The sequence below is a fragment of the Ornithorhynchus anatinus genome, chromosome 4 (genome assembly GCF_004115215.2).
Source record: "Ornithorhynchus anatinus isolate Pmale09 chromosome 4, mOrnAna1.pri.v4, whole genome shotgun sequence".
In the NCBI taxonomy this organism is placed as follows: domain Eukaryota; kingdom Metazoa; phylum Chordata; class Mammalia; order Monotremata; family Ornithorhynchidae; genus Ornithorhynchus; species Ornithorhynchus anatinus.
This window is the reverse complement of record NC_041731.1, coordinates 44,085,248-44,112,617: the sequence shown is the minus strand read 5'-3', so window position 1 is coordinate 44,112,617 and position 27,370 is coordinate 44,085,248. Positions and strand designations below refer to the sequence as shown.

Sequence of the window (27,370 nt, the reverse complement as noted above, 5' to 3'; positions counted from 1 at the left end):
TGACTGTATTAACATAGTAGCAGTTAGGATGGAGAGGAAAGGGAGGATTTTAGCAGTGCTGTGAAGGTGGGACCGTCAGGATTTAGTGATGGATTGAACGAGAGAGAGGAGTCAAGGATAACTCCAAGGTGAGCGGCTTGTGAGACAGAAAGGATGGTGGTGCCGCCTACAGAGATGGCAAAGTCAGGTGGAGGACAGGATTTGGTTGGGAAAATAAGGAGTTCTGTTTGGGACTTGTGAAGCTTGAGGTGATGGGAGGACATCCAAGTAGATGTCTTGAAGGCAAGAGGAAATGTGAAACTGCAGAGAGGGAGAGAGATCAGGGCTGGAGATGTAAGATTTGGGAATCATCTGCATAGCGGTGGTAATTGAAGCCACGGGAGCGAACGAGTTCTCCAAAGGAGTAGGTGCTGATGGAGAAAAGAAGGGGATGCAGAACCAAATCTTGAGGGACACCCCCACCCCCAGTTAGGCATATAGTATGTGTTTAACAAATACCATAAAGAAAATAAGTTAAAAATCCACATTCCAAATGGCTGTAACATTTAAAGGAAATACAAGGTGGGCTGGGGTGGACTAATTATTTGTTATATCATCTGGCAAGAACTCATACTGTCATAGGAAGACTTCAGACAAATGTTAATCCATGTTCTCAAAGACTCAAATTTTTGTCCTGAGCTTATCAGGAGGTTCACAGTGAGTGTGAGAGAGAGGGGGGAGGCAGAAATAAACACAACTGTTTTAGACAGGAATTTGGGTTCCAGGCACCAGTTTTTGTAAGCACTGTAAGCATTAATGATGCAAAAAACACTACATTCAGCCTGGGAATAAGCAAGCAAGGCCAACTAAATGGAAACCAATCAATTTTAATTGACTTTAATTGGCACGAAGAAGAGAAAGAACTGCATCATTTCACAGGGGTCTATCTGAAAAGAAATATAACAATTTACTTCATCTTTGAGTCCCCTCCCGCTTCTTCTGACATGAGACCAGAGGCGAAGAGTCTCAAAATGGCTCCACAGCCATCTTCGCAATCACAACTACAGTTTTAAATAAAGCCGGCAGAGAGGAGACTTTCCTTCTAAGCCATAAGCCCGACAGTGACAATAAGGATGTGCTTCAGTCACATCACTGTAGAGATTTTGGAACGGTACCCTCTCTCCCTCGTTGCAGCAGACATCGGCCTCTTTCTCTTTCCAGCGTGCGTGACAAGAACAGCCGCCAAGCTCACTTTAGGATGCTGGAGTCACATTTACCCAACGGCTGGAAAACAGTTATGTGGAGAAAAATAAAAGGAAATGATAACACTGGCAACGTGTTTCCCTCCTTGCCACGCCCCGTGGGCAAGCCTGCCTCTAAAGCTGCCCACGAGCACAAACTCCTGTGACAGCATTGTGTAACCTTTTTCTTTACTATTTTTATACCACGCTGTGAGAATTGGCTCACTGGGGAACTTCTCAGGCTTAGAGGGCACTGGGAACCGGAGGCAGCCCTTCTGGGCCCACACCCTCCGTAAACTCAGACGGAAAAATAGAAAGCTAAGAATGACAGGAAGAAAAAGAAAGTCACAAAGAAATGGCCGGGAAGGTTGCCATGAGAAATAAACCAATATAGGCCAGGTCTGAGCTCCAGAACAGCTTGCTGCTCCAACGAGAAAGTTACTTTTAATTTTTAAGATTATTATAACAAGAATGGCTTAAATTTGAATACAATAAATCAAATCATGGAAATGAACATCCATTTTGCTAAGAACTGACTGACTCTGGCTCTTGCATTTCCTTGGATCGTGTGTTTACGCTTCCCTTTAAGACTTAGTGACAGCTGGCTCCTACAGTTGCGTTTCCAGGGTCAGTTCTAAGAAGCCCACAAACAAATCAAGCAGAAACACACAAAATTAATAGGAAGAAAGGAATTAAACATATTCATGAACGGCTGTGCTTATGGTGAACAGTGATAATTGTTTGGAAACCTCATACATGTGAATCACGCTCTATAAAATACAAGTCACCACTAGCCATTTCCAACTGAATGTTCACACTATGGTTTAGAAAAGAAAGAACTGCTTAAGACAAAGCAATGATGAAGATAACGGAAAATGGAAGGGAGATCTGGATACATCATATCTCCTCTACTACATGAAAAATAAATCTTTACAGAATGCAAACTTATTTCCTTTTGCTTATCCAAAAAAACTGGGCTTCCAATTTGAAAGAACAGTGTGTGAGTTTTCTTTCTTTTTTCTTCTGGTTGAGAGGAGGGCGGGGGGAGAGAACATCAGGAAAAAACAATTACACTGGTCTTTCAGGTCTAAACCCAAGCATATATTTTAAGAGCTGACATTTTTACAAACGTCTTTATAAAACAAATGAGCTGTTTTTGTTTAAAATTATTGATTCATCTAAAATAGTCCTCCTAGTGCGTGGCACAGCCCACCCCAGACTGCCTCTTGCTTAACGTTAACATACTTTGGGAGCAAACAAGGAAACACCTATTGAACAACTTAAGCAGACATGATTTTTAAATATATCCTCATGTGCAGAGCTCTAGCTAGGTGCAGAAAGGACTTCAGCCTTCGAAGAATTTACTGGCTATAAACAACTGGCATCAAATTCAATTGGAAAAAAATGATGACTGTGCCTCACTGTTTCAATTAGAATTACCTCTAAGCGGTGATTGCTCTGGGACTGTGAAAATGTATTAATACAGTATACCGACGGGGGAAGTTTTTGAAGAAAAGGCCATGCACAGCAAATCGGTATAAGGTGAACCCACTTGTGCATGTAAAAACCATCTAGATCCTTTCCGGCCAAACATGAGTTCTCACCACCATGTGCTGGGAGTTAGATATGTAATGATGTGAGGGAATGGGGAAAATTACAGTAGTTTCTGCGATGGTGACATCAACAGTGAAAACTTGAAAGCTCCCTGACATTTTATAGCTTTGCAAAATTAGGCCAGCAGCAGATGGTATGATTCAGAGCACTGGGGTACTCATGGCTACACGTGGCCTAAGCCTCCAGATGCTGGAACTGAGTCCTCTGAGTTCCCGCACAGGCACCTGCCACCATCAGGCTGCCTGACAACCCCAAGCTATCCCCACCCTCAAAAATGTGTACCAAACCATACAACTCCCACCATCCCTGTGCCCCAATGAGGTTTTGTTACGCCCTGGAAAACGACGACGACAACATTCCTGTTAAATTGCACCAAAAACCAATAATAATAATAATACCTGCAATGAAAATTTTGGAATCAGGTGGATTATCCACAAAAAAAAAAAAAACCCAAAAACAAAACCAACCCAAAACAACATTCTATATTCACAAGAAAAAGACCACGAGACTGTAAGTCAGGGGACCTGGCAAGGCTCCACCACTTGCTTGCTGTATCACCCTGGGCAAATCACAACTTCTCTGTGCGCCTATTTCCTCATCTGTAAAATGGAGAAAAATACCTGTTCTCCCTCCTACTTAGACTGCGATCCATCCCCACGTGGGACAGGGAGACCGTGCCCAACCTGATTCTCTTCTATCAGTAAAGGGTTTGGCACATAGCAAGTGCTGATCAAATCCATAATTATATTATAATAAACTATCTGATGAATATTATCTTATAAGGGCTCAGTGAAATCCTAATGAAATCTTTCCTGACCAAGCTCAGTGAAATCTCACAGCAATCTTTCCTGCCCTATTAAACGAAAGAGTCGGTTCTATGTTCTGTCAATTCTACTTCTCCCAGACTCATCCATTTGGCAATCAGTGTACTGACCCAACGCTGACACCAGAGCAGGGCAGCATCTTTATCAATTTAAAATGAATCTCTTAGAATTTAATTTTTGGAAGAGAAATTATTAAGAATCTAGAGATTGGATTTCTTTCTTTTCTTTCTCAGTCCCAACCTGGCACTGCTGCTCAGCTTCAACTCGGGATATTTAACACCGTAGAGCCACATGGCTCGAGCATTTAAAATCTGCTTATTGCCACAGAGGTAAGGGCAGGAACACTCTGAAGCCAGAATTCGTGAGTATATAGTGCTTGGCCTGCCAAGAGAAGTCAGTGCTTTGCTCTGGAAAGCATCATCAGCTGCTTTTCCTGTAATGTCTCCACGTGCGAACTCTTCTAATAATGCTGTCCCTGGATGGGGTGAAAAGGAGCTGGGAGGAGTAGCTGTACACATTTTGGAGCAGAAGGAAAGCTAGTGGCTTACATACCAAGATGTCCTTCTCCCAGAACTTCACAGGCTTTATCTAACTGCCCATCAGAGCCATTGTCAGAGTGTGTCAACTGCACCAATACAGAGGAGGCGCAGTCGGGATAAGGAATCTCCTTAAGCTGTAGCAATGCAGGAATCTTTGGGGTCAAAATAAACCTTACATGCTTCACTGCTCAGTCACAACTGAAAGTGAAGAGTGGAAGGCGAGTTCTTGACAGTATCAACAGAGCACTGTAATCTCCTCCTCTGGCATGGAGTCAATCTGATGTTCTCGTTTTAAAATAATGAAAGAGAAGAACAATCAGTTCATTATTCCAATGATTACATATCTGGAAAATGGGTCTAATCAGCACAGCCTAGTAGAAAGAGCACGGGTCTGTGAGTTCTGATCCCGCCTCCAACTCTTGCCTGCTCTGTGACCTTGGACAAATCATCTAACTTCTTTGGGCCTCGGTTTCCTCATCTGTAAAGTGGGGGCACAATACCTGTCCTTTCTCCCTCTTAAGACTATGAGCCCTGTGGAGAGAGACTGCTCTGCCTCATTAGCTTTTATCTACCCCAGCGCTTGGCACAGAGTATAAGCATTTACTAAATGCCACATCATATTATTTGACTTGAAAACGATGGGACCAGAAACCCTCAGGTTTGGCTTGCAGCAAGCTACTAGGTCTAGGTCCTTGCCACAGCGTGGCTAAGTGAAAAGAGCACGGGATTAGGAGTTGGAGGACGTGGGTTCTAATCCCGACTCTGCCACTAGTCAGCTTTGTGACTCTGGACAAATCACTTAGCTTCTCTGTGCCTCAGTTATCTGATGTGGAAAATGGGCAATAAAACTGTGAGCTCACATGGGACAACCTGTTTTCCTTCTATCTACCCCAGTGCTTAGAACCGTGCTTGGCACATAGTGAGCTCTTAACAAATACCATCATCATTATTATTATTAATATCTGCACCATCATCAACTACTTACCATCCCCTATCTACCACAGACTCAGCAACTTCTTTTACTGAGCGCTCACTGTGTACAGAGCACTGTACGAAGCACTTGGGAGTGTACAGTGCAACAGAGTTGGCAGACACGTTTCCTGCCGACAGCGAGAGGATCCAAGGGAGGTCAGCACATGTGCAGAATCCCGAGATGTGATCTTTAACATCTACTCTCTTCATTTAGACACAGCCTACTTCACTGTGGGAGCTAAAGAGCTATTATTGTTGGCCATATGAAACTGCCTTAAAGAAGTGGATCAGAAGTTCATTGCCAAGGATCATTAAGGGAGCAGCGTTTATGCCACACCTTATCCCCAAGTGATTTAAAATAAGGAAAATATGGCTAATTGTGTAAAGATCAACAGACTCAGAGGTACACTGTTGCTACTGGGGGCCGGGGGCAGTTACAAAACATAAAAGACTAGACTGGAAAACAGTCACTGGCATAGCAATGATGAGGAATAGCGGCTACATATTCCATTGGTACTTCTTTACCACAGTGTTGACATTGAGTTCGATCCTCGTTGGAAATGACTATAAATTCAAAACCTTTGGACAGAAGACAAATCCAAAACCCTAATAAAGAAATTCAATGCACGAAGACTGAGGGAACAATATGTTAAAATGCCCCCCCAAAATCCTTCTCATCTAAAAGAAGGAATCAGATCACTTAGTGTGCATATTCACCTCGACATTACCACGTCTTTGAACCAATTGCTTTGATTACTTATTAAATAAGCCATGCTGGCAATTTCAGAGGGGTGCCCATCTGGTATTTAATCAAATAATGCACTGATATTACATAGTTTCACTCCAAATATGGCATCTTAGTGCCATTCTAAAAATACAAGCGAGTCCCTTGTGATATTCAGTCCTTTAGCTCTGTTCATTTCCTTTTAGGGCTCAAGTTTCCCACAGGAAAAATTATACGCTGTTTGGCCAAACTGTCCCAAATCATGTATAGATAAGGTATAAATACTAACTGCCCAGTCATTCTTCTCCTGCTTCAGCAATCTCGAGCCTCCTTACACATAGCAATCGGGTCTGGGAGGCAAAGAAGCAGGAAAGCCAGGCTCAAGAACAGTCACCGGAAACAAAAGCCACAAAGCCCACAAAGGGTTGTTTAGAAAACCAGCAATTTATGAGGCAGCAGAAACGTTACCAGTGCTTCAGAAATCTAAACTAGATCCCCGGCAGACAGTTGGGTGGAATGCCACAGAAGTGCCTGTAAGAGCTCTCGAAACAGCCCGGATTTGGGAGTTGGAGGACCTGGATTCTAATCCCAGCTCTGTCACTCGCCTGCTGTGGGGCCCAGGACAAAACACAGCTTCTCTGTACCTCCGTTCCCTCTGTAAAATGGGATTCGATATCTGTTCTCCCCAATAGTCAGACTGTGAGCCCCTTGCAGGACGGTACTGTGTCCGACCTGGTTAGCGCTTGTATCTACTGTGGCGCTTAGAAAAGCGTCAACAAATCTTGTTGCTGGTTCTATCTTCCCAACATCCCTAAAATCCACCCTCTTCTCTCCATCCAAACTGGTCCTAGGGCTGCTCCAACCACTTACCCTATCCCACCCTGAATACTAAGTAATCAGCCTCCTTGCTGATCTCTGTCACCTGTCTCTCCCCACTACTTCACTCTGCTGCCCAGATCATTTTTCTACAAAAATGTTTAGTCCATGATTCCTCGCTCCTCAAGAACCTCCAGTGGTTCCCCTTTCACCTCCACAACAAACAAACTCCTTACCATTGGTCTTAAAGCATTCAATCACTTTGCCCCCTCCTGATTTCCTACCAGCCACCTCACTTCGCTGGTTTCCTACTACAGTCCAGCCCACATACTTCACTCCTCTAATACCGACTACTCTCTATATCTCAATCTCGTCTAGCTTGGCGCCATCTCCTCACTCGCGTCCTGCCTCTGGCCTGGAAGTCCCTCCCCCTTCATATCTGACAGGTGATCATCCTCCCCACCTTCAAAGCCATATTAAAAATCACATCTCCTCCAAGAACCCTCCCCTAAGCCATTTCCCTACACTCTCTCCCTTTTGGGTCACCTTTTCACTTGGATTTGTACCCTTTATTCACCCCACCCTCGACCCCGCAGCACTTATCTAAATAGCTGCGATTTATTTTAATATCGGTCTCCCTCTCTAGACTGTAAGTTCTTGTGGGCAGGAAAAATGTCTATCAAGTCTGTTATATTGTACTGTCCCACACGCTTAAGTAAAGGGCTCTGCACAGAGTTAAGTTCTCACTAAATACAACTGATTGATCCAACCCAGCTTGCAAGCTTTGCTCCTCCAATGCCAACTTACTCACTGTACCTCGATCTCATCTCACCTCTTTTACCGCTAATCCCTTGTCCTGACCTGGAACTCCCTCCCCCTCATATATGACAGATCATCAGTGTGTCACCAAATTTTGTCAGTTCTATCCTCACTGCATCGCTAAAATCCATCCTTTTCACCCAAACCGCTACCACATTGGTCCAAGCATTTATTCCATCGCAGCTTGATTACTGCATCAGTCTCCTTGCTGAGCTCCCAGCCCCGCAGCATTTATGTACCTATCCGTAATTCACTTTAATGTCTGTCTCCCCCTCTAGACTGTGAGCTCCTTGTGGGAAGGGAACTTGTCTGGAAATTCCATTATATTGTACCCTCCCAAGTGCTTACTACAGTGCTCTGCACAGAGTAAGTGCTCAATAAATATGATGGCGTGGCACATAGTAAGCACTTCAATACCATAAATATTTATAAAATGACATTCTATCTTTCTTCCCAGTGGAAGTGAATGTAAAATCCTCATTTAAAAATGCATCTTAACAAGCCTGAAACAAAGGACTCATTATTTCTTCAGGAGATGTTCACAGCATATTTACTCATGATACAAAATTACAATAATACTTTTTCAAAATCACCCAGTACTGATGACAAACTGCATTACTAAGCCAAACACTATTTGAGATGTTTACACTCCCACGCCCAAATCAATAAATAATACAATTTCCAAGAAAATGTTCAGGATATATCACACTGCTTAAAAATGCACACACAGATTCAAAGTCTAATTTCTTATGGAAGATTAACTAGTTTCAACATCCACTGAGTTTGGAATACTGTATATTAGTACCAATTAATGGCAGTTGAAGATCACTCTAGACATTGCAGTACATCTCTGACATTCTTTGTAAAAAGTCAGTGAATTGCACTAATTTTTTTTCCAAGAGTGCCACATCTAAGTAAAAAGCAATTAGATACATACAGCATATTTTTAAAATTCTAGGAACTGTGCCATCTGGTTTGGGGATTCTTTTAAATTGGATATTTTTCTGAAGCTTAGGCCAAATTCATTTCTCCAAATTACAATAAATGATTCAGAATAAGATTTGTTGAGCCACCTACTGAAGTGTTCGATTTTGTATATCATCCCCACATAATACAGATTAAAAATGTGAAACATTTTCTTTCCTAAAAGCTTCATTTTATCACTTGAAATCAAATGGAAATAAATATGTTTACCAGTAACATTTGTAGCTCTAATCAAATGTTTCCTTATTCGTAGTTGAAAGTATACTCTGATGGAAATCATTAAATATCACCAACATAGGTTTACCACACAGAACCTAGTATATTAAAGTTTTAAAATGACCCTTTTTAATATCCTTCTCAGAAAATCGATCGCCTAAAATTCACTTAATATTAAGAATTTCTAAAAGTGTTATATTAGGGAAATACATTCCAGGAAAGATCGAAACCCTTTATTATTTTAAAGCAGTCAAGAGATTTCACAGGAAAATTGCTGGCACTATAAATAACCCCAAAGCCACTCTAGAACAACCCGTTTATTTTGACTTACACTGATGAATACCTTTATATTCTTGCCAGTAAACACAAGAATAGGGCGCTTTGACCATCTTGTTTCAAATCTTAATTTGTTTTGATAAAAATACCAATGGAAAGACTATTTTGTTTATTTTTTGTAAGAGAAAAACTTAACACTTGTTTTCCCTAAAGCATATTTCCCATTTAACATTCTATTTTTAACATTCCAATTTTGCTAGAAATAAATAAAAGGAGAATTCTCAAGCACTGAACTATGTATATCTTAAGACCATTACATCCAATTTACATGACAGAATGGGAAGAGAAGCTGCTTAAGTGAAAAAATCTTGTTGAATCCAAAATGCCAGTGGTTGGCTTCAAATGAACTGCTCACAAGTCGAGTCAGCCGCTCAGTTACCTCAGCATCCTTATAACAGTATAGATGGCATTTTACTGAGGGCCCATATCGCGGGCAGGCATTTCACCTGGGTACTTGGGGACCATCAAAAGGAAAAACTATTGCCCTCAAGCTTACAATCCAGTGGAGAAGGCAGAAGTCATAATGCATAAAGAATCCAGACTGTGAGCTCCCTCTAGACTGTAAGCTCTTTGTGGGCAGGGAATGGGTCCGTTATATTGTGGTCTTGTACTCTTCCAAGTGCTTAGTACAGTGCTCTGCACACAGTAGGCACTCAATAAATACGACTGACTGACTTAGTTAGCAAGAAGAATAGATAGAAATAATGAACCAAGTAAAGAATGCAATCAATCACCAACAAATATAAAAATGCGTGAATGCCTTCAGCACGGCCCCAAGGAAAGAGTACAGGGCTGGGAGTCAAGAGACCGGGGTTCTAAACCCAGCTCTGCCCCTTGCGGGCTGTGTGACACTGGCCTCAGTTTCCTCCTCCACAAAATGGGGATTAAATTCCTCTTCTCCCTCCCCCCTGAGATTGTGAGCCCTCTATGGGACACGAACTGTGTCCAATTTGATTAACATATCTACCCCAGCACTTAATACATAGTAAGCACTTAAATCCTGCAAATATTGTTACTACTAGTATTACTGGTGTGGGGTAGTGAGAAAAGAGGGAAGTAGTTTGGTGAAGTGGAACAGAGCAAACTCATGAAAAGGATTTTATGCTTCTTCTGTATGCTCCCCAAACAGGCGGCACAGGTTTAATAAATATTTTTGCTTGACTGGCAGATGTGTAATCAAATAGATCCCGAATTAAAATGAACAATTAAATCACCACCTTATCTGAACTTCCAGGACACAAGTGGCTCAGTTTACTAAATTTACTATTCCTGACTTTCTTTTTTGGCATCCTGAACCCAAGAGAAAAACTTAGATCTTTGGTACTTTGTCTAAACTAATTCTTCCAATGTTGTTTTTTAGTCTTGCTAAAAAGGAACAATTACAAATTTCCAAAATCTGAAGACACATATGAGAATTCTGATTTGATTAGGTAGCCTGCTGGCAAACAGATCAGAACGTGCCTATTTGTCATTCTTTCATTTAACAGTTAAGACCAAATCATCTTTTGAGTAATGGAATGGGTCTAACAAACACCTGACTGGGAAAATAAACCTCTTTAAGTGTATTTGTTAATTGCTTACTTCGTGCCAGGCACTGTACTAAATGCCGGAGTACAGACAATCAGGTTGGGCAGTCTCTGTCTCACACAGACTGTCCCACTGTCTTAATCCCCAGTTTACAGATGAGGAAAGTGAAGCACAGAGAAGTTATATGACTTGCCCATGGTCACACAGCAGACCATAATAATACAAATCAGAGAAGCAGCATGGCCTAGAGGAGAGAGCACGGGTTTGGGAGTCAGACGACCTGCATTCTTGCTGTGTGACCTTGGGCAAGTCATTTTTTCTATGGGACTCAATTCCCTCAACTGTAAAATGGAAAATGCCCATTCTTCCTAATTAAGGCTGTGACCCCCTTGTAGGACAGGGACTAGGTCCGACCTAATTAACTTGCTTCTACCCCAGCATATAGAACAGTGTTTGACACACAGTAAGTGGCAGAACTAGGATTATAACCCAGGTCCTTTAGACTCCCAGGCCCACGCTCTAGTCACTGGGCCACATTGCTCCTCTGATGATGATCATTACGGTATTTCTTAAGTGTTTACTATGTGTTAGGCGTTGTTCTTAGAGCTGGGGTAGATTCAAGTTAATCAGATCAGACACACACTCTGGCCCACCTGAAGCTCACAGTCTAAGTAGGAAGCAGAACAGTAATTGATTTTTACAGAAGAGGAAACTCAGGCACAGAGAAGTTAAGTGATTGCCTAAGGGTACACAGCAGGCAACTGGTAGAACCAGGATTACAGCCCGGGTCCTCCGACCTGCCAGGCCTGTGCTCTTTCCTCTAAGCCATGCTGCTCCTAGGTGGGAAAAACTCCTAATTGGCAGTACTCAACGGCCTCACAACCTGCCCATTTTGTAATGGGAGAGCTCAAAGCTAGCTAAACAATCAGCAAACTTTTAATCTTTCGTTTCTTCATACTTAAAAAGAGTGGGCTGGTAGATGCCTGAAGGATCACCGTAAAAAACCAAAACTACAAATGCAGTATACTAGAAATGCAGAATATATTTTCCAGGCCTTAAAAATGGTTTTTTGTTATTGTTCACCTTCCAGCACTCAGATACTACTCCAAAAACAAAAAGAGTGAAAAAGGAAGAGCTGCTGATTTCCTAGTTCTTTGAATAGCACGAGTAGCTTGAGGTTTTTTACCCTTTCTTGCTCACCTCTGAAGTATGTCATATCCCAGAGCTGCAGAAATACATTTGGTAACTACCAGCACTTGTATTTAAGATGCTAAGATGAACAACCCGTCTGCCTGAAGTGGCATTCAAATATTAATGTTCCCTCCCCTCACTGTGGTAGTAGAACCTCCTCAGCCCCCAGAAGCTATCACCCTGCTCTAGACAGGTGCATAAAGGGAACCACAATTCTCTCATCCCATGATATAGGCAATTAGAGGCAGCAAGGTTCCAGCTCGAAATCAGGGCACCAATGAGTCAAGATGGCAAAGTCCCTCGACCTCAGTTTGCTCAAGACACAATGAACACAATGGTCGTATTCTAAACAAAGGAGGAGACGAGAGAGGGGAAACATTTCCGGGTCCGGAGAGGGAAAAATGGAACAAAGCATCTCCCCTCCCCCACTTCGAGGCTAGGATTGGTCGGGTAGAGATTTGGCTTAGTCACTGACAGTTAACACTCAATTTCGTCTGGACTAGGGGCCAGAAGAAACTGAAATACCATCTGTTCCTTTCCATTCCAAAGACGCTTTTGGACATACCAATTTCCCCTCTTTGCCTATCCAAACTATCCATGCTCTGTCATCATTTCTGTCCTTCGAACGCTAAACAATCAGGGTCGATAGCTCTTCTGCAGCTGGGTGTGGCCGAGTCCCCTCTTCATCCCATTCCCCCTCGTACCAGCCGCAAACGTTTCCCTGAACGGTAATTCCTCTTCAGGGTTGGAGGAGCATCTGGGATGCCGAAAGCAGACAGCAAGACAGGAACAAAAGGAAGCAAAACCGCACCTCAAAATGTAAGCCGTGTCAAAATGAGAGAGTCCTGTGTTTTTATCAGGTTAGAGAACTCCAAGCTCAGACCTGCAGGGCGACACAGGAGGCCGTGGGGTTCTTGGACTACGCGATGGATTTGGGGGGAATCTGCATCATATTTCTGGCTCTGTCCAGATTCAGTCAATCGATGGTATTTACTGAGCACTTAACTGGGTGCAGAGCACTGTACTGAGTGCTCCAGAGAGTGGAGAGTACAATACAAAAGAGTAGGTAGACACCACCCCTGTCCTCAAGGTCTCCCTGGGTGGTCATGAGCATGCCACACCATCCATCCGCATTTCCACTCTTCACTTAAAAAAGAGTGAGATGGTATTGCTGACTGTCCCTCCAGGGGACAGTAAGGCATGCTTAGAAGAATGTGTACATGACCTTTTTTTTTTTTTTTTGGCAAGAACAGAGTGAAATACGAAATTTCCAGAAAGCCTCGCTAGCCAATTACCCTGGAAGGAGTAGAGTTTTCTAAAAAGCACCATTTATTATTCTGGTCCCAGGTTTCCCAGCAGTGGAAAGGGGGCAGAAAAGATGATGATGACTATCTTCCCAAATACCAAAAGGTAAAAGTCATTTGCTAAACTGATTCAACTCTCCAAATTCTTTGTACCCCGAAATAGGTCATCATGTCCAATAACTTATTTTGCAAATCTTCTTTCGTACAAAAATACATATTTACATAAATCAAGTCACTTTCCATAAAACGGCCTTCCTTGGGCAACTCTCAATACCTCCCAAACAACCACTCTATAAAGGAAGCAAATGCAACCTCTCAGCCATCTGAATTTGAAAGTGAGAGACCTCTGCCAGATTTAATCTATTTTTACTCACATGTTGTCCCCATTTTCCAGTCAAAAACAGGAGAGCAATATTAATGGGAAAATTCAAGTTTTTCAATCCTAAAAACTATATACCCCACTTCCAAGTCCAATGACCAGGACTCCAACTAAAGATGAGAATTTTTGATCGAAGTTCCAGGTCACGGCAACTACCAAAGCTTTCAAACAAATTCTTTTCAGTAGATGGGTATTTAAGGTCAAGTCACAGCCCCATGAAAAATTCAAATGTTCATTCAGTTTTAATGCTGACATTCCCTTTTCACTACAGCAGTTTTGTTTCTGCAATGCTCACCTTTTAGTGATTATCTTTTTCCAAGAATCTAGGTTCAGTTTCACTAAAAATCGTGACAACAGAACACGCCACTAATTTGCAAATATAAATGACTAAAGTGACCTTACTGCACAATTTGCCATGGAACATTTTGTTGTTAGCAGACTCAATCACAAAAAAATAATACAGTGAATTATGTTTCCTGTGCTATTGAACAGTTGCAGATCATATAATGCTAAATGAGTCGTCTGCCAAAACTAAAGGTAACTGCATCTAAAAATACACTTTTTCTCATTCTCGAGTAGGCAACCTGACATCTGAGCAACATGTCACCAACTCTAACATTAAATAGACACCCGGGTTTATGGAATTACTTAAGATTTAGGGACAAAATAGTCAAAGCCACATAGAGTGGGAACTACCTAAAGCCAATACAGAAAATGAAATTTAGTGGAAGATGCCAGTCTTCTCGCCTGAGGAAGGAGAGGTGGAAAGAAAAGCTGACACCCTCAACAGGGAAGACCCGACAGAGAATGCAATGCCAGTTATGTTTTTCTCCTAAAATCCCTAGTTCTGCTTCACTTTTCAACTGAATAGTCACTAAAGAAATGGAGATTTCTAGTTTAAAATAGTTCTAAAAACCTGGATTTGGGGCATCAGAAGAAATCTAGGGCCCCCTCTGAGTCATCACTACCTTCGTCCCAGTCATCACGAAATGAAAACCAACCTATTCCATCATTACCAAGGGCTTGGTAAGAAAAAGAAAATAGCAGTCTCTGGCCTTAAATCCTGTAAAGATGAGCACACGGCTAACTCTACCAACTTTACACACCAAGACAAAAAGCACCTCCTGCTCCAGAACAGGTGAGAGACCCTCCAACTTCTACGCTTCCTGGTTGGTTAATAATAACAATAATAATTGTGGTGTTTGTTAAGCACTTACTATGTGCCAGGCACTGTAACAAACGTTGGGGAGGAAACAAGCAAATTGATTTGGACACGGTCCCTGTCCTGCATGGAGCTCAGTCTTAATCCTCATTGTACAGATGAGGTAACTGGGGTCCAGAGAAGTTAAACCCAAGGCCACATGGACAAGTGGAAGAGCCAGGATTAGAACCCATGACCTTCTGACTCCCAGACTGCATCCACTATGCCATGCTGCTCCCCAGATATCTCAAAGCATATCATATTCTGCATCGTTTTCTCCACACATTCAGAACAGTTACAAGACTCATCTTCAATTTCACATCACTTGAAACCCAAGATTTGGTCCTATTAATTAGAAATGGCAAGCAGACTACTGAGAAGAAACAAGAGACCTGTGTTCCGTCAGGCACAGCCGTTTAAGGTTACTTATGGTCAGGGATTGCGCTGAATATCAAAATGAAACACATTCTACACTTGAAAAAAATTTCTCTTGATTAAAGAAAATTAAACTTGAGTACACAGAACCTTGAGGGTTTTCCTTTGTATGGACTCACTTGGGGGGAAACTAAAATCCAACTTGAAATACCCATTATTTTTCTTTGAACTGGGAAGTAATCCTGACAGTCAGAAGTCTACTTTAATCAATTTCCTTTGCTTTCTTCCATCTCAGTGAGCTTTTCAACCACAGTCCTTATCACCCCACCAAATGCAGTGTAAATATCTATTTCCCAGAAAGTGCCAAAGCTCACCTCAAAGACTCCAGAACCCCAAACTTCTGAGGAACAGCTAACCTTGGAATCCTTCACTCTCCCTTCTTCCTTTCCTCTGAGGACAATCAAGTCCAAGATTCCAATAAATCAGTCTAATAAGTGGCATTGGAAACTCAAGGGTAAATGAAGTATTGGTAGAGTTAGCAAAATACAACAGACAACGAGAAAAGACATCAAATAAATTCAACAGATCAGCCAAGCGTAGGTAGAGAACTAAGCGGTGAAAAGTTTGACTGGTGAACTAAGCCAACCTTTGCTGAGCCCTGATTAAGACGATCAAATTTTAAAACAAAATAAAAGCACACAGCAACCTCTCTAAAGTAATTCTACCAAATCAACAGTCAAGCCAATAGATTCTGCTAATGCTTTAGCCAGAAAGGTTGTTAATATGCAAGCAAATATCCCAAAAGATTTTTCCTGAACACTGTGGCCCAAGAGAGAACACTCAATTCTTCAACTCGATCAATCAGTGCTATTTATTGAGCGCTTACTGTGTGCAGAGCACTGTACTAAGCACATGTAAAGCAATAAGACATCAGTGAAACAGCACAAGCTAGGTCAGACTTCCCTTTCCCCCCTTCTAAATGTGGAATCCTCCACACTTTTTTGGATGTGAACATTCTCTGTTACTCTACCAGTTAAAGACAAAGGCTTTTCAAAAAGAATTAGGAGCTGCTATATTTTTAGACACCATTTAAACTGGGGGAGGAGAGATGATAGAAATGCCTCAAGTTACTTGTCTTCTGTTCTTTTTAAGTTAGATGTACATCTTCCCTCCCTCGGCTGCTAATAATATAGTCTCTGTCTTTATGCATATCCTTGGTAATGTCTCCAACCTCTTTGGAAAAAATGAGGAGACTGGTAGTTACGAGAGGACTATTCGAGAACAGATTTCTAAATCTTGTCACCGTTATCAAAAGTGTGTCCCAAATCCTCTGACATTATGCAGAACTGTGTCTTGCTTTAATAAAATACATTTCCTTATTAGAGAGAGGTTTGGCCTGATCCAAATACATACACAAACACACACACACACACACACAAATGCAAATTTGATCGTTCAATCACCTTCAAGTGCACATTCTATTAGATATCTGTGAAACAGGGCACAGTGACCCACACAGGACTCTATAAATATTCCGATTTCATTGCACCGATTGCATCCATGGCTCATTGCAAGTTTTTTTTTTTAAAGTTATTGTTCAAGTGTTCACATTATTTATTCCATCTAGAGATCTCTCTAGGAAGGAAAGACATAAAACATTTGGCCCCCTAACTGACAGGGTTGAAACTCGCAGTGCAGTTAAACTTTGGCATACACAAAAATCCCTGTAATTCACCACGGCATAATAATATTCCCTGTTAAACCATTTACGGACGAAGCACACAGAGCTGGACGGGATCCAGTAAAGCTGCAAAATATGAAATTTTCTGTTGTTGCTGAAATTCCCCTATGCCCGAATTCAGTCATGCCAGCTGGAGAGAGGTGTTGGGGGACAGCTTTATTCGTTAAGACTGAGAGAGCTGGAGTCACTGCCATGACATTTAAAAAACGAGCACAGCAATTCACTTTCACGGCTCTCGGTTCTTCTGGTCCAGCGGCCCCGCTGAGAAAGTTCTCTTTTTTGCGAACCTGGAGGTGGGGTGGGTGGGTGGGTGGGGTGTGTGTGTGTGTGTGTGTGTGTTTTAAATTTTCATTTATTGAGCATATTTACATGGCCTCGTCCAAAATTTCCCAGTAGGCTAGAAATACAAAAATCAGAAAACACCCCGACAGAAACACAAACTCCCACCCAAGGCCACCCCCGCATGAACGAACACACACGCGCGCACACAGACACACACACACACACACAGTGAGCTGGTTCAAACATGGCACCCATTGGGGGGCCCTTTGCTCCTAGGGGTACAAGAGTCTGTAGCCGCCCTCCGCCCGGCACAGGAGGTGCACATGGCCCCCGAGAGGCGTTTCAGCCCCTTCTGGAAGACGCTGTTGGAGAGGCTGTAGATGACACAGTTGCAGAAGCTGTTGCTGATGGCCAGCCAGGTGGTCAGGAAGGAGGCGGTGCGGTTGCGGTAGAAGGCCGAGCTCTCCAGCAGAAAATAAATGATGTAGGGCAGCCAGAGGATGTAGAAGACGCTGGTGATGCGGAACAGGACCATGGCATAGCGCTTGTCCGGGCAGGCCTGCGCCTCGCCGGCTTCCCCGCTCTGGCCGCTGAAGCGCGCTCTCCTCTCGTTGATCTCTTTGGTGTGCTGCTGGCAGATGCGGAAGATGTTGAAGTAGGTGAAGCACACGACGAAGGCCGCGGGGGCGTAGAGCATCAGCACGATGAAGAGGGTGAAGTAGGGATCGGTGAGCCAGGAGCTGGCGCACCACTCGAACACGTCCCCATGGTAGCCCGGTTTGCCCCAGTGGAAGAAGGAAGGCAGGAAGACTGTCGAGGAGTAGAGCCAGATGGCCAGGATGCAGACGCGCAGCCGCCACGGGGTGACCAGTGTGTTGTAGGTCAGGGGTTTGGTGATGGCGATGTACCTGTCGACGCTGATGCAGGCCAGGGAGGCCATGGAGACGCTCTTCAGGACGGACACGACGTAGCCGAAGATCTGGCAGGTCAGGTATTCCTCCAGAGGGAGAGGGTAATGGAGTAAGGACAGGGAGGGGACTAGGCAGCTCACCCCCACCAAGAGGTCGGCGTACGCCATCGTCTGGATGAAGTAGCTGGTAGTGTGGTGGTTCAGCAGAGGTGCACAGTGAAAGACCGAAATGACGACGACGTTGCCCGAAATGATCAGCACGGTGAGGAAGACGATGATCAACACTTCCAACAGGCAGAAGTCCAGAGTCTCCAGGTAGTTGACGGCCAGGAGGCAGAAGGGCCGGCTGCTCTGGTTGCCATCCGCGGAGGAGTTCATGGTGAGGGCCGGGGGGACTGCTTCCTTCACTCCGCGCTCCTGCCTCGCCCCCGCGGGCGGCCCGGAACGGCGGCTCCCGTCATGCCGGCTGGCTGCGTGCGGAGCGGTGTCAGTGGTGCTCTGGCCCCGGCCGCCGGGCGTCGGGGCCCTTGGGCATTGCCTGGAGCGCGATTCCCCTTTAAATCTGACCGCTCTATATCCTCCTCCCTGTTGCACCGGGAGGCAGCAGCCGCTCTGTGGCCAGTCCCACGGGCAGCCATAGTGGCCACTTCACCGTACACATAATGCCAGCGGATGGCTGAACATCTGGGTGACTTTCTTCGAGTCCAGTTGGGGGGGGGGAATGGGGGGCGGTCAGGGAGCAGGTCAGCAGGGGGAGAGGGAGAGAGGGACAGGAGAGGAGGAGACAGAGCTAGAAGCTTCGGCAAGAGTCGCGGTCAATCACTTCGGAACGGCTGAGAGGAGAAAGGGAGACAACGTTTTACATTTAGCGGCCGGTGCCCTCGTCCCGGAACACGCCGGTCCAAGGCCGCTACCGGCTCTCCGACGAGTACCGCCGGCCCAAAATTATACCCCCTACTGCTCCTTCGGGCGCCTCACGCCGCCAATCCCCACTCCACAGACAAGGCAGTGGCAGGAGTGGAAGCTGGTGGCTTGGTTTTAATCTCGACCAGACCCAACACATTTCGATGGGGGTAAAATAAAAAGCCCCACAGAAAAGCCCATCACCCTCCATTAGCTATCAACCCACCCTTTTCGGAAGATAAGGAAATGAAGTCATCTCATTATTTCAATCGAGGCTTACGGGAGATTTTCAAATCCACTGTCATTAACATGAAAACAATCGCTGAGTTTGGCTGACATTTTCCTAGCTCAGGCACAGGGCTTTCTTTCCTCGCTCAACGTTCCCCCCACCCCCAGAGAAGATCTCTCTGCCTGGTGTGGTTCCAGGGGGTTACCTGAAATTCCGCATGTTTCGGTCCAAACAAAAGCCACCACGCATCCTCAGCGGCAAGCCCTGCAAAGCTGGAATGTGCTTCGGCCCCGCTGCTGACTGCAGAACTGAGAGACAGGGGGAGGGGAGGGGGGAGAGGGAGGAGGAGAGGGGGGAGCAGGGAGAGGAGGGGGCTTAGGAAAAAGAGGAAAGAGGGGGAGGGGAGAGAAAGCAGGCACGCATACACCCTGGCATCTTCGCTTCATTCTAATGCACCACCACATGAGAGGTGGTCTCGGCTTCCCTGACCGAACGGTGGGATGGAACGGAACACATCCAGGCTCCCTCTTGCGGGAATGGGGCTTGCAGCTCCGGGCCCGTCTGGATGGAGCGCCGGCAAATGGCCCTGGAAACACCCCTCCGCCCCTCCTCGTCGCCACATGTGCCGTAAGAAAAGCAGTCTGTACAGTGCTGGTGAGGGGGAGGGGATCATGAAAATGCTCACATGAGCTGGCCTCAGACACACTGCCAGAGGGGGAATAGCGGCAGGAAATTCCTGTTCCCTCACTGCAGTTTCCCAGGGGCAAAAAGGCAATATAGTATTCAAAACTGATAAGGATTTTAGAACACCGCATAGCAGTGAAGCCATCATAATTAAGCAGCACCAGAAGATATTTATGTATTTAGCACAACTTTTCTCACATGGGAACCATAGAGTGGTAGCCTATTCACCAGTACTGAGAGATCGGGTCAAAGAAAGAATGACCTAATGTGAATGGTAATAATAATTACGATATTTGTTAGGCGCTTACTATGTGCCAGGCACTGTACTAAGTACAGGGATGGATACATGCAAAGCAGGTTGGACACAGTCCCCGTCCCGCACGGGGCTCACAGTCTTAATCCACATTTTACAGATGACGTGACTGAGGCACAGAGAAGTTAAGTGACTTGCCCAAGGACACAGAGTAGACAAGCGGCAGAGCGGAATTAGAATTCATAACCTTCCAGATCTCAGGCCGGTGCTCTATCCACTACACCATGCTTCGAAAGAAAACCCTTGCCCATTTTGATTAATGCCAACAGCAAACTCCTTCAAGGTTACAGTAGGACTGGAACCACTAAATACTTGGGAAACTTGCCACTTAAACCTCATTCTCATTTCCAAAGGCCGCTGCTAGCTATCTTCAATACTCTGTCTTTGAAACCTTTCTGAAATCTCAGTCAGTCCATCAAATTTATTGTGTGCTTACTAAATGCAGAGCACTGTACTAGGAGCTTGGAGGGGTACAAGATGACAGAGTTGGTAGACGCATTCCCTGCCCACATGGACTTCGCGGTCTAGATGGGGAGAGAGAAAATTTAAACAAATCATGGATATGTACATAAGTGCTAAGAGACGGAGGGTGGGGTGAATAAAGGGTACAGACCGCACAAGGGTGACAGAATAGGGGAAATGAGGGCAGGCGGGAAAGGCCTTTGGGAGGAAATGTGATTTTAATAAGGCTTTGAAGGAGGGAAGAGCGATGGTCTTGTCGGATAAGGACGGGAAGGGAGTTCCAGGCCAGAGGCAGGATATGGGCAAGGAGTTGGCGGCGAGATAGACGAGATACAGATAGTGAGTAGGTTGGTGTTAGAGGAGCGAAATGAGCGTGATAGATTATAGTAGGAAACCAGCGAGGTAAAATGGGAAGGGGACAAGGTGATTGAGTGCTTGATGAGTGTTTGGAGGTTGTTAAGGAGTGGGGAAAAAAGTGGATTTAATTGTTTTTAGAAAAGGGATCCAGGCAGCAGTGTGAAGTTTGGTCTGGAGTAGGGAGACGCAGCAACCTGGGAGGTCAGCACGGAGGCTGATGCAGTAATCGAGGTGGACAGAACAAGTGCCTGGATCAACGTGGTGGTAGTTTGGATGAATAGGGTGGACTTCATTCATTCATTCAATAGTATTTATTGAGCGCTTACTATGTGCAGAGCACTATACTAAGCGGTTGGAATGGACAAATCGGTAACAGATAGAGACAGTCCCTGCCCTTTGACGGGCTTACTTCAGTGAATGATGTTGTATGGGTAGAACTGACAGGATTTGGTGATAGACTGAATAGCTAGGTTGAATGAGAGAGAAGAGTCAAGGATAATGTCATGGTTATGGGCGTGTGAGACGGGGGGAGAGTGGTGCTGTCTACAGTGATGGGAAAGACTCAGGGAGGACAGGGCTTGGGTGGGAAGATGAGGAGTTCTGTTTCGGCTATGTGACGTAGAGATGTCTGAAAGTAGGAAGCAATACTAGACTGCAGAGAAGGAGAAAGATCAGGGTGTAGATTTGAGAACCATCCATACAGAGATGGTAGTTTACATTTAGCAGGCGGTGCCCTGTATAGAGATGGTAGTTGAAAGCATGTGAATGAATGAGTTCTCCAAGGGAGTGGGTGTACATGGAGCCTTGAGTCCTGAGGGACTCCCACAGTTAAAGGGTGGAAAGCAGAGGAAGAGCCAGTGAAAGAGATGGAGAGATAGGAAGAGAACCAAGAGAAGACAATGTCAGGGAAGACAAGGTTAGATAACATTTCCAGGAGAAATGGGTGGTCCACAGTGTTGAAGGTAGCTAAGAGGTCGAGAGGGATAAAGATTAAGAAGAGGCCGTTGGATCTGGCCAAAAGGAGATCCTTGGTGACCTTTGAGAGATTATCTCCTCTTGGAGTCCTTGCATGATTAATGTCTCCTCTCCTCATTTTATAATAATAATAATAATGTTGGTATTTGTTAAGCGCTTACTATGTGCAGAGCACTGTTCTAAGCGCTGGGGTAGACACAAGGGAATCAGGTCGTCCCATGTGGGGCTCACGGTCTTAATCCCCATTTTACAGATGAGGTAACTGAGGCACAGAGAAGTTAAGTGACTTGCCCACAGTCACACGGCTGACAAGTGGTGGAGCCGGCATTCAAACCCATGACCTCTGACTCCAAAGCCCGTGCTCTTTCCACTGAGCCACGCTGCTTATGTCTTCCACTGCCACTTTAGAGCATCCACACTCACTAAGCACTAGACTGTGAGCTCGTTGTGGGCAGGGAATGTCACTGTTTATTGCTGTACTGCATTTTCCCAAGTGCTTAGTACAGCACTCTGCACTTAGTAAGCGTTTAATAAATATGACCGAATGACCCAACCCCAATCCCCCATAGCACTTAAATTCGCATCTTTATACTCCATCACCTCTTTCCAATTGTAATTTATTCTAGTGCTCATCTTCCCAATTACATTGTAGACTCCCTCAGAGCAGAAACCAAGCCTACTGGCTCCACGGTACTCTTCCATGTGCTTGGTTCAGTGATCTATACATATGTGCTCAGTAAATAGAACTGTTGAGTGATAGATGCACCTTGATGAGAAGCTGCACATTTACTGCAAGCAAAACTGGGGTGTCGAGGCCTCCTTTTCTACTCTAACTTGAAAACTAGCCACTCTTTGTGGCATAAATTAGTCATCTATGGTGTCGGCACAGTCACGGACCAGAACTGAAACTTGGTTTACATTACGGATGCATTGGCAGTGATATTAATTATGACCACTTTCAGTTACCCTAACAGCTAGATGCTCAAGAAGGCGGAGTTGAGCTGAATTTTTCAAAACCTCCCATTATTCCCCGAAATTCTGCTGCCTGCCCACTCTGCTTGGAGAAAGCCAGCAATCAGGTCTTCCAATGACAACATGCATTTTGTGTGTTCCAAATTCAATTTTTCATCTGCATGTAATAATAATGTACCCACCTTCCCGCTCGGTCTGGGGAAATTCTTCTAGCCTACATACAATGAGCACTTTTCACATTAACATCAGTTCACGTTAAAGAACTCTGCGCAACTTCTGAAATTAAGGAAGCCATGGGAATTGAAATGCCACCGCAAAATAATGACTGTTTTTATGATTATGCATAATCATGATAGTAATTGTCATATTTGTTAGGCACTTCACTACATGGAAAGCATTACTCTATGAGCTGGGGTAGACACAAGGTAATCCACTTGGATACCATCCCTGACCCACATATAGCTCATCAACTAAAGGGAAGAGAACAGGTATTGTACTCCCATTATACAGATAAGGAAACTGAGGCCTAGAGAAGGTAAATGACTCAAGGTCACACAGCAGGCAAGAGTCAGAGCCAGGACTAGAAGCCAGGTCCTCTGAGTCCCAGGCCAGCACCCTTTCCACTAGGTTGCATTGCTGCAACTGCTACCAAAAAAAACCCCTTTAAATCAACAAACTTTTCTTTAAAAAGTTAATACTGCAATAGGAAAGCTATCTAAAGACTTAAGCGAATACTCGATTTAAAGCAAGGAACAGATGGCTTTAACTGATTTCCCTCTAAGCACATAATATGGTATGTGTCCAGCACGGTCCTATGCGTGAAGTGAAGTTAATCACTTCAACGGAATCCCTGTTACCACATGGGGTTCACAGCCTAACTCAGAAGGAGAACGGGTATTCAATCCCCATCATACAGGTGAGGAAACGACACCTGGAGAATTTAAATGACTTGTCCAAGGTCACGCAAAGGGCAAGTGGCGGAGCCAAGGTTATCAATAATAATAATGATATTTGTTAAATGCTTACTGTGTGCCAGACATTGAACTAAGTGCTGGGGTGGATACAAGCAAATCAAATTGGACATAGTCCCTGTCCCAAGTGGGGCTCACAAACTCAATCCCCATTTTACAGATGAGGTAACTGAAACCCAGAGCAGTGAAGTGACTTGCCCAAGATCACAAAGCAGAAAAACGGGGCAGCCGGGATTAGAACCTATGACCTTCTGATTCCCAGGCCCGTGCTCTATCAACTATGCAATACTGGATTAGAACCCAGATCTTCTGACTCTCAGGCTCACGCTTTTTCCAAGAGGCAACTCTGCATCCCAGAGAAGTTTATCAGCAACAGCCATTTGCACGACATGGATGGAGTCTCTGATTTGAGTCACCTGTCGAGAACCATCCCCTTTTTTTTAATGGTATTTGTTAAGTGCTTACTATGTGCCAGGCACTGTCCTAAGCACTGGGGTAGATACAAGCAAATCGGGTTAGACACAGTCCCTGTCCCATGTAGGACTCAGTCTCAATCCCCATTTGACAAATGAGAGAACTGAGACCCAGAGAAATGAAGTGACTTGCTCGAGGTCACACAGCATCAAGTGGTGAAGCAGATGAGAACCCATGCACTTCTGATTCCCAGGCCCTTGCCCCATCCACTACGCCACACTGCTTCTCATAAGGTTCTTGCCCGGGTGATTTGCCCAAGGTCACACAGCAGAGACGTGGTGGAGCCAGGTCCTTCTGAAACCCAGGTCCATGCTCTAACCACTAGGCCATGCTGCGCCTAATGACGGAGCTCCGGTCCTGAGCTTGAGTACTGGAGCCTGGGCAGAGTCAATGAGAGGGACTGTGGCTTACATGACACCACTAGCAGCCGCCCAGGCCTGCCAATCCCGTCCCTGCTGGGGCAGGGAGTGCGATGAGCAAGTAGGCGGGGAGGGATGAAGCACATTGGGCAGTACAAGCTAAGGTTTGTTTTCAAATGTGGGACCCATTCGCCAATGAGTAGATGGTCTCTGGTATGCAGTATATGACATTCTACATTCTACCATTGTGCATAGGTAGAACAAGCCCACACAAATTTAGAAAACCAGTATTAAGATAGGAAATTATGAGAAATGAGATTCGACTTAGTATCATGTCCGGCAGAGACTAGTCATGTAAAATGATTCCAGAGGTGAATTCTTAATCTTACAATTGGGATTTAAGGCCCTCAATTAATCAAATTTATTGAACATTTACTTTGTGCAGAGCACTGAACTAAGCTGTTGGGGGAGTACAATACTACACAGTTGTCAGACGTTCCCTGCCCACAAGGAGCTTATCATCTAGAGGAAGAGACCGACATTAATATAAATAGGTAAATTACCCTTAAGTGCTAGGGGCCTTACGATGGGGGTGAAGAAAGGATATAAATCCAAATGCAAGGGTGATGCAGAGGGAGTGGGAGAAGAAGAAATGAGAGCTTAGGTGGGGAAGACCTCTGGGAGGAGATGTGCTTTTAGTATGGTTTTGAAGGTGGGGAGAAGTTTGACGGTTATGAAGAGGAAGGGCACTCCAGGCCAGAGGCGGGAAGCAGGGGAGGGGTCGGCGGCAAGATAGATCGCAGCTGTATGTAAGAGGTTGACGCAACATCTCTCAAGGAGAATGAGACATACCTGCCATTTCAAAAGCAAATCAGAACTAATTAGATCCCTAAAAAAGTCCACCAGTATGGGCTGTGGGTGATTTCCTTAGGGTTTGTGGGTAGAAATGATCAGTAATCTTGTTACAAATTCCTAGCATTCCATGCAGTTTATAGGCCTAAGTACTTGCTGATTGCTTCCATTTCTAGTGGTTCTAGATTTAATTTTCAGACACTTAGGACACTGTATTAAGCGCTGGGATAGGTAAAAAATAATTGGGTTGGACACAGTGCCAGTCCCACGTAGGGCTCACAGTCTTAATCCCCATTTAGATGAGGTAACAAAATCAGAGAGAAGTTAAGGGACTTCACTCAGCAGACAAGTGGAGGAGCCGGTAGCAGAACCCAGGTCCTCTGACGCCTGGGCCCGGGCTTGTTCCACTAGGCCAGCTGCTTCTCCAATGCACGACTTCTCCTCCCTTATTTCAGAGGGGATGTTAAAACTGAACTAAAATAAGTGAAAAGGGCAAGGAATCTTCATGTTTTTCGTTTTAACTTGTAAGCATTTTCACTCCCTTTAGTGAACTGCTTTCCTTGTTCCTAGCCAGAGGCTGACAAGGACGCTGTTTAAATGTTTCCGCATTATTCAGCTCACAAACTTCTTCCCGCTAAACTGACAGGAGATTCTGCTTTTGGATTTTGGAGGCTTTTGGATTCAAGCTCCAAAATGGGTAGTTTCCTCCCTCAGGGTTAATCCCCTGGATGTTGGAATACACCTCCAATTTCAAACACTCTCTTAATTCTTCCTCCTTTACCTCTCCTAACCTGCAGAAGAGTCCCAATCGGAAGGGATTCCAGGAAGTGAAGGCAGTGGAAAAACAGAAGTTCCCATTTTTTTGAAACCAGGGATATGCTTCCTTCTGGTAGTTACAAGTAATCCAACATACTGCTGCTCTAAGTCACAGCCTTTTTTTTTTTTTAACCATAACTACAGATTCCATAGAAGAGAGGAAAACAGTCAAGGAAAACACAGCCAGTCCCACAGGATGAAACCTGGAACTCTAGAATCCACTAATGTGCAGTTCACCTTTCACGAGGCACCCTCGTGGCTAGATAGTTGGACAGAAGATTGGGAGAGTAAGCAACGGCTAGTACGCACCTCGGAAGTGGTCTAGGTAAAGGAGAGAAGGAAGCCTGGTACAGTCACTTGATCAAAAGTCAAAAATCAAGACCAGTAAGGGAAAGCACTGCACTATGAACCCTCAAACAAGACAGTAGTGCTTCACAGTAGAACTGATTTCTTTTATATTTTTCCCCCCACACCCATTCATAACCACTAACAAGCAACCTCTAGAAAGTTGCAAAGTAAATATAATCGGTAACACAATTCCTAAATGAAATCTGTGGTATTTCAGCACTTCCTCTGGGCTAAGGGCTGGGAGAGACACAAAATAATCCAGTTGGACACAGTCCCTCTCTGCCCCCCACCCCCACCCCGCCCCCCCTCGCATGGGGTTTCACCGTCAAGGGGAAAGAAGAACGAGATTAATCCCCATTTTCCAAACAAGGAAAGTCAGGCACGGAGAAGTCAAGTGACTTGCCCAAGGTCACAGAGCAGACAAGTCACAGGGGCAGGATTAGAATCCAGGTCCTTCTGAGTCGCAGGCCTGGGCTCTTTCAAAAAGCAAATATCCTTGATAATTGAAACCAGATCTTGACACAGGCATTCATCAAATTTGCTTGCCCAATATTAGCAAATTTCCTATGGTTAATGTTGGATTTGGGGGTAAATTTTTTCAACCAAGAACTCTTTTTCATGTATCCTCTGCCAGAGTGCTCATTTACAGGCTCTGGACTGAATATTTGAGAAGATGAACAG

The 27,370-nt window shown here is 44.5% G+C and overlaps 2 protein-coding genes across 6 annotated transcripts in view; both read right to left on the bottom strand.

The window, feature by feature from the left end:
* LOC100089730 (rab GTPase-activating protein 1) overlaps positions 1 to 27,370 on the bottom strand; it is a 110,175-nt gene that overhangs the window by 6,954 nt on the left and 75,851 nt on the right. Inside the window, exons 14-15 of one of the 5 annotated variants that reach the window (XM_029062808.1) lie at positions 19,312 to 19,414; positions 18,723 to 18,807 (exon numbers count right to left, since the gene is read on the bottom strand). The exons of 3 other annotated variants lie outside the window; for them this stretch is intronic. In XM_029062808.1, the coding sequence (XP_028918641.1) occupies positions 19,358 to 19,414 (57 nt within the window). In that variant the 3' untranslated portion in view covers positions 18,723 to 18,807; positions 19,312 to 19,357. Of the gene's footprint in view, positions 1 to 846; positions 1,264 to 18,722; positions 18,808 to 19,311; positions 19,415 to 27,370 lie in introns of those variants that run through there. One more of the 5 variants, XM_029062809.1, reaches the window with a different exon arrangement.
* Positions 15,895 to 18,362, bottom strand: GPR21 (G protein-coupled receptor 21). The gene has a single exon (XM_029062811.2). The coding sequence runs from the start codon at positions 18,350 to 18,352 to the stop codon at positions 17,303 to 17,305; it is 1,050 nt and encodes a 349-aa protein (XP_028918644.1). The 5' UTR covers positions 18,353 to 18,362; the 3' UTR covers positions 15,895 to 17,302.

Excerpts from the sequence above, each read along its gene's own strand:
- GPR21 (XM_029062811.2), bottom strand. The coding sequence starts at position 18,352 with ATGAACTCCTCCGCGGATGGCAACCAGAGCAGCCGGCCCTTCTGCCTC.